This window comes from Strix aluco, chromosome 5 (genome assembly GCF_031877795.1).
Source record: "Strix aluco isolate bStrAlu1 chromosome 5, bStrAlu1.hap1, whole genome shotgun sequence".
In the NCBI taxonomy this organism is placed as follows: Eukaryota; Metazoa; Chordata; class Aves; order Strigiformes; family Strigidae; genus Strix; species Strix aluco.
Window position 1 is genome coordinate 64146307 of NC_133935.1, and position 12256 is coordinate 64158562.

The 12256-nt window shown below is 36.6% G+C and overlaps 1 protein-coding gene across 2 annotated transcripts in view; it reads right to left on the reverse strand.

The window, feature by feature from the left end:
* Window positions 1-354: 354 nt before the first annotated feature.
* The window catches only part of WASL (WASP like actin nucleation promoting factor), a 51583-nt gene continuing 39681 nt past the window's right edge, over window positions 355-12256 (reverse strand). Inside the window, exons 7-12 of one of the 2 annotated variants that reach the window (XM_074827635.1) lie at window positions 9922-9964; window positions 9365-9518; window positions 8555-8572; window positions 5659-6179; window positions 4410-4518; window positions 355-3049 (exon numbers count right to left, since the gene is read on the reverse strand). In XM_074827635.1, the coding sequence (XP_074683736.1) occupies window positions 2988-3049; window positions 4410-4518; window positions 5659-6179; window positions 8555-8572; window positions 9365-9518; window positions 9922-9964 (907 nt within the window). In that variant the 3' untranslated portion in view covers window positions 355-2987. The remainder of the gene's footprint in view (window positions 3050-4409; window positions 4519-5658; window positions 6180-8554; window positions 8573-9364; window positions 9519-9921; window positions 9965-12256) is intronic. The other variant, XM_074827636.1, reaches the window with a different exon arrangement.

The window sequence follows — 12256 nt, forward strand, 5'->3', positions numbered from 1 at the left end:
CCTCCTAAATTAGAGCTTTCATTAACAGGAGTTAACTATTTAGTACTTCTAGAGTGTTTATTAATGAAGCCATGTTTGTTTGACCTTGAACTGGATTATGGCACTTGCCTGAAGCAGTAGCTGTTTCCAGAGAAGCTGCTGAGCAGCTGTGAGATCTGCCAGGACAGGGTGTCACATTCTTACTCATTGTGTTTATTCACTAGCACAATCCAACTTTCCAGAGACATAAAAACTACTGCTTTGTGAACTTGGCTAGGCAACCAAAGTTACTTTTAAAGTGTGTAATCAATATGCAGACCTATTTTAAAAGCTATGCCACAATTAGCACTTAAAAACCACACAGTTTTACACTAGTTGGGTCAAATTAATTTTATTATGCTCCATGATGAATTGCCACCAGTGCAACATCCTATTCACTGTACATTTCAAAAATTCACATACTAAAAATTTCAGTTTGATAAATGGAAAACTGAATGATTGAGAAGTTCTTACGGATTTCATACGTACAAGTGGCTAGCTGATATTGTCTATGCACATAGAGTGTTGAGATACAAAAGCCTCATGCTAGTTTGTTAATTGCTAAGGCTATCTGGACAGTCATTTAACCAGAATATATAAGAGAGGCCTTCATTACAATGTTTAGCAACAGTGCACCAGTATCATGAAATGTTATCTTCTGCTCATAGTGCAAGTGGCAGAGTGCTGAAGCATGCAGTTATGACTAACTTAACTGCCACTGCAGTCTTTATGCCTGAAATTTATCATGTACAAACACTACTTAAAAGTAAATATTGACCTGGACACCACAGAATGTGAGTGTACTTTTTGTCTGAAGAAATAGAAAACCCAAAAGCTTTCTTTGGCCAGTATCTACAAATCAAAATTTTATTCAATAAGGTAACTTCAGAGTTCCCAAAACCTGGAATAAAAGTTTGATTAATGAACTGTGATGCTTAATTATTAACTATATTACAGAGCTTCCAATTCTGGGAACATAACAGCTAAACATATCTAGTAAGTAGCATGTTAGAACCTCTAGGCCTCATCTCCTTAATTTTAAAATGCCCTATATGCAGTAAAAAATAAGGGAGCAGTGCCAGAAGTTACATGAAAGCCATACAAATATTTTCCTTATACACAAGTTCTTAACTCCACTGCCATTAGCCACCCCAGGCTGCACTTGCACTTGATCCAGTGCTCAAGCCATTACAGCAGCAAAGCTAGAAGGAAGTGTTTCTAGCAGCAGAGGGCAATGCAAAAGTTACCGCAAGAAAGTGAGACCACTTGGAATTTTTTTTTCCTCAAGTTATGTGCTTAAATTACTCTTCGAAGGAAGTTAGCATCCTCCGAATAATTTAACTACAACCTTACCTCTCCCACTACTTTTCAGCAACTTTCCTTTCCTCTCATATGACTAAATTAATTGTCTAAAGACTAGGTTATAACTGAGTTAGAAATCCAAGCCGTATCATGCAGGTCCAGCCTGTCAAGATCAGGTCAACACTGGGTTTCAGTCAATACAATTCCGATAAATTTAGTTTGATAGCTTGACTACAGTCAAAGACCCAGGACACTATGCATTAACTACACTCCAAGTATGACTGACTTAACTAAACATTCTGTGTCAGATAATGTGGTTTTTCAAAAGATTTTCTACCTGAAAGTTACAGTAAGTAATTAATGCTGCAGATATTAAATACCCACGTAGCATAGATTAGTATTTTGTAATAGGCAGATATGCCAATGTTTACTGCACTACAAAGTACAACTTATCTAAATGTGCAAGCTGTGAAATGAGAATCCCATTTTCCGTCCATTTATTCAAATACTATTCTTGTGAATTGGGTTCCTGATCTTCATCACAACCCTTGGTCTTAAAGCCAACATATGAAGACAGAATATTGCCATAAAGTTCAGTACTTATTCAAAGTGTATATTCTGAGTTAATGGCCTTCCAACTTTATGGATGTAGGATTGGTGTTTCAGCATTTGTTGTGTACCATAACGCAAAGACTGCAAAGTAATACCACTTATGTTTACTTTATTAGTACACCAATGTCCTACAAATTTTAAAAAGTAATTAAACATTATTGAAGCAAGCATTAAACGCAGCCCTTCAGCCTGAAAACCACATAAAATTGATTTTTAAAATAAATCAAACTGTAGCAATTGCCAGCCTCCAGTATAGCCCCCAGTAATTTACACTTCTTCATTCTGAAAGTAAAAGCTGGGAAAAAAAAAAAAGACTGAACTTGTCTGCATCAAAGATGCCTTTACCACTATTACAATGTAAAGCCACCCTGTTTAACTTCAGATAGAGAGTTCCCTAATTTAAGGATTTAATTACTACTGCTGTTCAGTAACAGTCAGTATTGCTAGAGTTAGGGCAAGGTAATCTTCACAACTACCTGTGCATTTCTGTAGTGATTTTCTTCTATGTAAAGCATACTGCTAAGATTTGAACTGCAATGTTGTGATGTATTTGAAACCATGCAATAGTATAAACCAGCCTCCACATTCATGTAGCATTGCATTTGAAATGAAGGGGCTAAATAAACTAAGAGCTGCATCACTTAAAGAACATAGTGCTATACTAGGTTTTAATAAGAAAATTTAGATACAGAAAAAGTAGGGTATGAAAATAGTGTTTTCCTTCTTGCATTATAGCTAAATTACATTAAGGTTTTTGTCAGTCTCACATATTACATTTAAACTCCCTTATTGATGGAATGGAAAGTATTCACATGTACATGATCATCCAGGTGTAAACTTGCACACATTAACAGGGAGTAGCTTTGTAGAGGATTATGACAAACCTTTACAGATTAAATGAGGTATTGCACAGATTAATAAAAAAGCAAAAGGCAACAAAAATATACAGCAAATTGGTAGAACATTTACATGATAATTTTACAGAATCCATAGACAGAAAGTAGTGTTTAGTATATCATTCACCTTAAAAAATATATATATATAATAATATATGATCAATCATCCCATTCATCATCATCCTCAAAGTCTTCTTCATCATCTTCATCCTCATCTTCATCTGTAAGACAAAAAAGGCAAGTCACTTGCATGCACTGAATTAACATGACAAAACTGTTATTGATTTCTCCCACAACTTTCTGAAAACAGCAATCAGTGCAAGGAGGTCACGACAATATATTTGGTAATACTCTATTTTAAGATTTCTACACATGACATTCAGTTTAGATAGATACTGCCTGAAAGTTAAATTTAGTTTGTTTCCTTTCTCACTCCCTTCCCCAGCTAGGAAAAATGTATCTTGTTTTCTGCTATGAGAAAAAGAATCAGTAGTTCTTATTTAAACACTTACTACTTGTAACTCTTTCTTAGATAATATGAGAGTGGCCAGCTTGTTCTAGACTGGGTTTTAAACTTCAAGGACAGATTAATTAATGAAATGTAAGAACTGCTTCCCCAGGTTTACTACATAATGGGATTTCTGTTTACTGTACAGGCAGATAAAAAAAATAAATTGTGAGCTAAAGACTGCTGTGGTAACCAGAATATTCTAAGTTGTGTAATGCACATCAACTGTAATATCAATGTTTGTTGTTAACTTTATTTAGCCTTCTACTATTGTGATATGTATCATAATTTAAAAATTGGTTAGGCAAGAACATTTCCTTCGCTAAGAAACTGCTGTATTTAGCATCCTTCTGGTATTTAAATTATGTAAAGGACCAAAATTGGAGATTACTACATAGGGCAGCAAATCAACAAACTCTATTGCACTTAGTCAAATGGGCTGCAGCCTGCAAGTGCAGTTTCGGTATTAAGGCAACTCTCAGAGAAAAATATATCAAAGCCTAAACAGAAGAGATGTGAACAGCTGCACTACAGCTACTGAACTGCATTTATTACAAGCTGGTATTTGAGAAATGCAAACCCTCTTGCAGCCTTATTTTTTCTGAGCACTGAAGTGTGAAAAGTTGATTCAGTACTAGTATGGGACTAGTCAAGTAACACTACTTATCTGATTATTATCCAGCAGGTGGCATCCAAAGCACACTGGAAGCCACAGTTTTAAGCGCATGAATCTTTTTAAAGAGCACTGGCTTCTAGAAACAGAAAGCATTAAAAACCTTCCTTTCAAAATATTTTGACAACTTGTTTCATCAGACAACTAGTGGATAAAAATAAGTCATTAAAAAAAATCTTTATAAGGATATTAACCTTGGTTAGTAATTTTTATTTCAGTATTACTGCAAACTACTATAATACCAGTAATTCAAAGCAACATGAAATAACCATTCAACCCATCACATTCTGTGTTGAGCTATATGCTGAAATCCATGCTTTTTTCCAACAGTATTTTATGTTGAAGTGTTAACTCTTGAAAACCCAACATAGTGAGGTCAGAAAAATTCCATCAGACTCACCTGAAGAATGAATGGCTTTGCTCCTTTTCTGCATAACCTCCATTAATGCACCCACAATTCCTGAGGTGGGTGCAGGTGTAGGTGGTGCACTCTCCTGACCATCAGATACCTTGGAAAAAAGGATACATTAGAAAGATGCAATTAGCAAAACAGAACCTGTGTATTTCGAGACAAACTTCCTTATAAGATTAATAGTTTATTTTCAGCCAGAAGGAAGAGTGAAACTCCAGTTTGTTTCTTCAGATCAAGCTAAGCTTTTATTTAGGAAAAAGACAACCTTTTCTCTTTTACCATATAACGCAACTGTAGTTAGTCCATACTCAAGACTAAATATTTCAGCTCTGACTATCATGAAGTGAGCACTCAGCTAAAAGAAAGCTTCTTAATATGGTTGTACAGGCATGACTTGAGCGGCTGCATAATCATTACTTATTTTGTCCTTGCTATATACCACAAAATACTTTTTCTTGTTTGGGTTTGTTAACCAGGTCTGCTTAGGTTGATAATCCCTTCTGAAAGTAATAGACTTTGATGCTGCATACCTGTAATGACAAATAAATATTAACATGCCCTCACACTTTTTACTTCAGAAGCCTCAAGTGCAGAAGAGTGACAAAAAAAAAAAAAAAAAAAAAAAAAAAAAGAAGAGATACCCACAGGTAAATTATTTTTAAGATATTCAGTAACATCAAGAAGAAATAGTAATAGCCTGAGCTACAGCAGGAACAGCAGAGGTATCCCTCACGGGGGGCACTTTTCTAGACACAGGCAGCCACCTTCTTACAAGCCTCAATGTTTGCAGACCATGGGTCTATTTTAAGATGAAAATAAAAAAAAAAAAAAAAAAAATCTAGTGTTTGTCTTCCACTACCATTACTGCTGAACTCATCCCCTGCAGTTGCTCAGACAATTTTACTGAAGTATTCAGACCAGTGATCTTTCACAGTTATTGCAAAAGTTCTTTACAGCCATGATACTGTGGTATCATCATTGTAGGATTTATGCTTAAAGCTTTTCAGTAAAGTGAGAAATGAGTTTGAAAACAAGAATAATTTCATGCACCAATACTCATTCATAGCAAATACGTGTTCTAAGCATTTTCTCAGTACTACTGTTTAAAGCATCACTTCAACACTTCTGAAAGTTAAGATCCAGCCAAAAACAGAGACACAATTTTCCGTTCACACTCCAATACTGCAGCCATTTGCAAGTCCCAAGGGGACACAGGTGAAAAACAGCTTTTACTCACGGATTTCAGCTGTATACCCTGTCGTATCTGGTCTAACAGTGCATCTCTTCCTGAGCAGGACACTGGTCGACTGTTCTGTTCTACTTTCTTTAACTGAGCTCCTTCTCTGATTTGATCCAAGAGTGCTGCTTTGTTTCCTGCAGGAACTGGAAGCTGGTGATCAACCTCTGAAGGAAGGCCTGGTGGTGGAGGAGGACCAGGAGGGGGTGGAGGAGGAGGGGGTGGCGGAGGAACAGATGACCCAGTTGCAGGTGGTGGCGGCGGTGGAGGAGGGCCGGATGGTGCAGATGAGGAATGCACTGGTGGTGGTGGAGGATACATCCTGTTTGGAGGCGGTGGGGGCACTGTTGCACCAGGTCTAGATGGAGGTGGGGGTGGAGGTGCTGCTGTGGGAGCTCTTGAAGGAGGTGGAGGTGGTGCCCCTCGGCCCCTAGCAGGGGGAGGAGGAGGGCCCGAGCTATGGGGAGGTGGTGGTGGAGGTGGAGGGGGTCCTCCTCTGCACGGTGGTGGTGGAGGTGGAGCTGAAATGAAACAAAACAATTTACAATTACATGCTACTCAACACCCATAAGTCTTTCACAGACTAGCAGAAAAAGACAAAACGCTCTGCCTTGCCTTTTGCAAGGATCTCTGTGCCTGTGCAAATTTTACCAATTCTGGATTAAGTTGAACGCAGCTGAATATAAGCTATGCTTATATGAATGCAAACCAAGCTGAATATAGCCCCTATGTCTGTTGTGTATTTTGTAAAAGAATCAACACTGCAGGAAGCAAGTGCAATACATAAAAAACCTAATGAAAGTAACAAACCAAGCTTGGTCATTAATTTTGGTTTGTTCCTATAGTAGTAATTTTCTTCATAATCCAAGCGTATGCTAAGTCAGTGTTTCAATTTCTCATGACAAAATGCAGAAAAAATTTCAAAAGAATCCTCTAAAATTTTGTTCAGCTAGGACACAAGGCAAGAGAAAGATTTTAGAAAATACACAAGAGTGAAATACAGAATTTCCACTTTATAATCTATCCATTATTTTATTAGGGAATTAGAGGCAAATATTTTTTTAAGCAACATCATCTAGTAACAAAAACCCCCCTACTAATGCATTACAATGCAGAGTAAACTGATCCTTAGTCCCTTTTACTGAAAATTAGTTCCAACCATATCTTTATTGGGACTGCAGAAAGGAAACAACTTCAGGGCTACCTCAACGCACAGGATCATTTCTATATGAAGTGGCCTTTAAATGTACTTGGTCTGCTAATGGCATTTTAAACAGCACCATTTCATTTCCTATTCCATTAAGCATCTAATGGCTTATGGTACTTCAGGTTGTGTGGTTGTTGCACGCAACTACATAATAATCCAGGTGCTGTCATACAACTATGAAAATTCACATCTGATTTCATATGCTTTGATAACAAAAACGGTAACACTCAGGAAGAGTTCTTTACCTCTTCTATTATCTCATTCCTGTTACATGCTGAGAAAGCAGTCTGTTTTCACTAGAATAGAGTGGGGACATTCCTAAAACAGGGATTTTGAGGAAGTAGAAGATACTAGTGCCTCAGTGCCTCCTTCCCTGTTCATCTTAGAGAAACATACCCCTCCTAAATTTATGTGCTATATTCTTAAGTTCCACAAACAGCTCTGTTTTTTTCCATCTCTTCAGAAGAATAACACGGGGAGAATCTCCTCTCAGACTTCGTATATTTACCTAGAGACATACTGCCAACATTCTTGACTTAAAAAAAAAAAAACCCACCACTTTTTGGCTGGCATGACTGTAGTTTCCTTTTCGGCCATCGGAGGCCAGTATTTTCAAACATAATTTAGCAAGCACTACGGACAGTTTTTCTGTATTACTGAAAAGATCATACTCCAGAGTGTATAGTGTCTGCAGATTTTGAATACAAGTTTTAAGTTTTCCTGTGGGAAAGGGGTTTATTTGCATCATTTCTAGAGAGAGCGCTATGCCACATCAAATCTGTGGAAACAGAGTTCAGGAGTTTTTATAAGGCTTGTCTGCACTCAAATGAAGTGAAATAAGGGAGGAGGAGCAAGGAGGGAACACTATTACCTCATCCTCTCTCCTTTCCCCCAAACAAATGGTACAAGCAAAGCAATAAAATATTTATTTTTTTTTTAATAAATGCACATTAATCTGAAGATTGCTATTAACAAAAACTTTGTAAAATCTTCTACTGATGGTATTGCCACTAAAAAAACCAACAGCATCAAAACTAGCAAAAGAGTGGGGAAAAACAGGAAAGTAACTTCTATCTGAGCAGAATGTGTCTGCAACTCTCTAGTTAGCATCCTAGCAGCTTGAATATGCAAGCACAGAAATTCTTGCAATAAACACAGAAAAATGTGTTTCAGTTGAGAAAGAACACTTCAAACAGCAGTCAAGCCTACACATAAAATAATTGCAGATAAACCCACTGAAATTATTTATCTACCTCTATCAAAAAGCACATTATTATCATGCATGTTAAAGATAAGGCAGCTTTTCTTTCAATTGCATACATGCAAGTGACCATAACGTGAAGTTAACACATACATAATAGAAAAATAGACATTTTAAAAGTGTTTTAAGCTAGTCATAAGACTCCAAAGCAAGTCTTCTCAATCCAATTTTATGGTCAGCAGTCTGGGATCAACAACTCCGTAAACATTTAAACAGAGTTAAGATTATATAAAGAAACTGACAGATTTCTTCCTGAGAAAAAAATATCATAAATAAAATTTTGCTTGCAATTTAACTAAGAAGTTTGACTATAATTTTTAGTATTGCAGTCAAACAGATGTAGACTAAGGTTTCCCATCTAGGAAAGAAATCACACAGCAGCATGAATACTTTGAAGCATATACTTAGACACCAGCTCAAATACATACCACTCCACCGTGGGGGACCTAAGGAATAAATGTAACAAGTCATTGTACCCTGAATCTGTATCTCTTCAGTCACTCCAACAACTTATTCACTAGTTTCAAACTGCTATAACTTCAATGGCATTTATATCCTATTTCTCTTGAGAAGTGTTCTAGGCAAATTTTTGAAAGTTTGACATTGGCAGTGTAATTTTCAGACTGACTTGCTATGTTCCACTAGATAGTGCATCAGCTAAGATCACATTTAAAGTTTAGGCAGGAAATGGTTTATTTGAGAATTTTTTTGCAGCAGAAGCCTTCTCAAAACTAGCACTTTTTACTTTAAAAAAAAAATTCATATAAAATTTGCAGGTCTCTAGCTGTTGCAAAGCTCATTACACAGTGCTGCCAGGGTAAACAGGCACCATACATACACGGGTCAATCATGTACTACTATTACAATTAACAACAGCAATATGGCTTCTAAGACTTTAATTTATTTATAAGACTGAGATTATAAATAAATATGCAAAACATACAGTCTGAAGAATCTATATTGAACATATTGCATAGCTTTGCAGTCAAAGTGCTACTGGAAATAACTGACATAGATAAGATTCTTATTCTTTAGGGAACAAGTACTCTCATGGGTCATGCATGAACATTTTTACATAGCATATGTTGTACAGAAACATTATGAAATCCAGTGCAACTGCAGTGACATGAAGTCCAGAAAAGAGAATCAAAAATTGCTCATCATCAACTGCTTCTACTCTAATCCTTAAGGTAAAAAATGTCCTGCTAATTTTTACGTGGAAATAAAAGGAATCCCACCTTGTCTGCGCAGTTCGTTTTTAACAGCTTCCACACCTCCTGTTTTTTCAATGAAATCATATATGGCCTTTGAAGTTTCTTTGTCTTTTAGTTGAGCCTCTGAAATTCCACACAGATCAAACAGGTTTTTCAGTTCTGGGTCTAAGTTGTTCACCTGCAAGTCAGATACATTAGTTTTAAGTAGCTTGAAATAGAAGATTTTTTTTTTTTAAAATATAATTTGCATTGGAAAAAGCCCACAAACCATGAGTTAAAAGGAACAGCAAAGCCAAATACATATCCCTCTGGGTTGACTTTTCAATCAGAAAGGACTATTTTAGGAGAGGTAAGTACCTAGCACAAAAACTTAAGTTTTGCATCTTTTCCCCTCAATCCCAGATCCTTCCTACTCCCTTCTACTCCAACATCTCTCAATGTTTGCATCATAAAATCACAATTTATACCTATTTTGATGTACAGTTAACTTTTTATTTAATGCCAATCTTCACAACTTGCATTAAAAAGCCTCAAAAGCTTTTAATCGTTCAGTGTATTGAATATCTTATTAAATTACTTACATCAAAACCTGTGTTTGGATCCCAACCAACATGTCCAATGTGTCTAAAAAAACCAGAAAAGTCCATTTAATCAGCATAAAAAAAAAGACCTTGTTAACTAAAATAACAGGACACCAATGTAACTGGAGATTACCATCAGCTTCTAACCTCCAGTCTCATTAAGACACTAAGCAATTCTTACTCCTCAGTGCCCCACTTAAGAACAGAATATTAAAACTTCCTTTATTCACACTTTTTGTCTTGTGTCAAAAGACCAAGTGGAGAAGTCATTTCCCCCCTTTAGATTATGGTCTGTGGTAAAACATGAAGGCTGCATGCCACCCTGTGGTGCACATAGATGGTGATGGAAGGACTGCACAGAGATCAAGGGAGGAGTTCAGCCTTTATATAGCAACTGGACTGGAAGCTACTGCCAAGGTCTTCAGTGTCATGCAGCTGGAAAACTTCCTCCCTGTCATCACTATCTGTTCTCTCATCACCCTTTTCCCATTCACTTCTTTCAAAGAAAAGTCAGGACTGTTTTCAGTTGCCATCTTCCTAGGCTTCTAACAGCCATTTCATGTGGCTACTGGAGTAATATTTTATGTGATACTATAATCAGCTAAAAAGGAAATAGAGTTTGTGCCCCTCCAAGCTACTTCATGCAACATCTGTTGGCTATAGAAGACAAAACCATAATGTTACCAGCACTCCATGTTTTGGGTTTCTTTTTGCCAATGGCCAGTTCTAGAAACCAAATGCAGTATTCAGGAAGTCCAACTCAGAGTTTTAAGAATACCAGGTGAGCCGTTAGTAGCCAATGAAGTTTAGGCTAAACTTGTCAAATGACAAGGACTGTTTCACTGTCCTTATACAGTGCCTAGAGCAACTTGCTTGGGTCTGTTAGTACCACCACCAACACAAGTTTTCTTAATGAGAACACTGAAGCTCAATGATCAGTTTTGGTCTTGGTGTAACTATGATTAGTTAACTACTTAGCCTGAGGGGTAAGAAGAAAAGATCTGGTTTAAAATGACATTATGTTACAGAAAAGGAAAAAAAGAGGAAAGACCCCTGTTTTGCCTAAATGTTTAAATGACTTTCACTATCAAAATATGGGATGATCTATTGATTACAGAATTCTGTACAGCTTGCTTCACATCATCAGACATGCATTTCCTAATACAGTCTCATATCTGACTGTAATGTATTAACTGGCATATGTAAATTGACAGAAATTTACTGGCCAGTACAATCTTACCCACATATTTCTGTAAATCTGTGCAACTCAGGATGCTCTTTTAAGAGGTTGTGAGCATACAATTCAGAGCTTAGTGCACTTAATTCATATTGAAGTTTATATGGAGTAGTGTTAGCATTATTTCTCATTTATTTTTCATCCCTCGGAGTAAAATAAGTTACTTGTACACATTGACTGCAACACATTTGTTTTCAGAGGTCTTTTCAATGAAAATGCATACTTACCACATAACTACAACTCTTATGTTACTCAAAAGAATGTATACAGCAATAAGTTACATTAATATTAGAATTTTATTTTTTTTCTCAGAACACTGAAAGTCCACATCTGTCTAACAGAAGGCATTTAAAAATTTTATGTACTGATTGCAACTTTGATTTAACATAAACAGTGACAGTGCTGGTCTTCACCAGTATCATAGCTCAAGTTATATACAAGTTATCCTACTGGTATATTTGCCTAACAATACCAAACACCAGTTCCCATATGTTTGTACAAAACCAGCAACTGAAGTATTTTACACAGTAAGATGACACATAGCTGCTCTCTGCTGGAAACTTAACTAGACCTTAAGCTGAACCAAACAGACTTTCAACCTCCTTTTGCGAAGGTTCACCACTTATAATTTAATGTTACATTTAATGATACTAGAATGTATCCTTTGTTTGAACTTCATTAAATATTTAATCATCTTATTCTCAGCTTTTCTAGGTCAGAACCTGATAGACATTATAAACAAAGTCTCAAATTAATTTTATAGCTACACTGCTGCACAACCCCTTCCACAAATTCTGATCAGAGGTAAGACACACTAATGCAAATCATTATGTGCAATTTTGTCTGTGTATGAAGTCTGCATCAGTAGAGCCACAACAGTGACCAGCTACCAATCACTCTTCAATTTTCATTTCACTCTTCCTTCTTTTCCTGTATGTTTCAGTTTAAGCGACACTAACAGATGCAGCACTTCACTGATACCCAGATCAGAGAGAACATAGTTGATGTCTGACTTGTCTAAGCACAGTCTGGTCAGGGAAGCATTTTAGCCCATCTCTCCTTTTACTTTCTGCCCACTATTCCATTCTACACAACAGT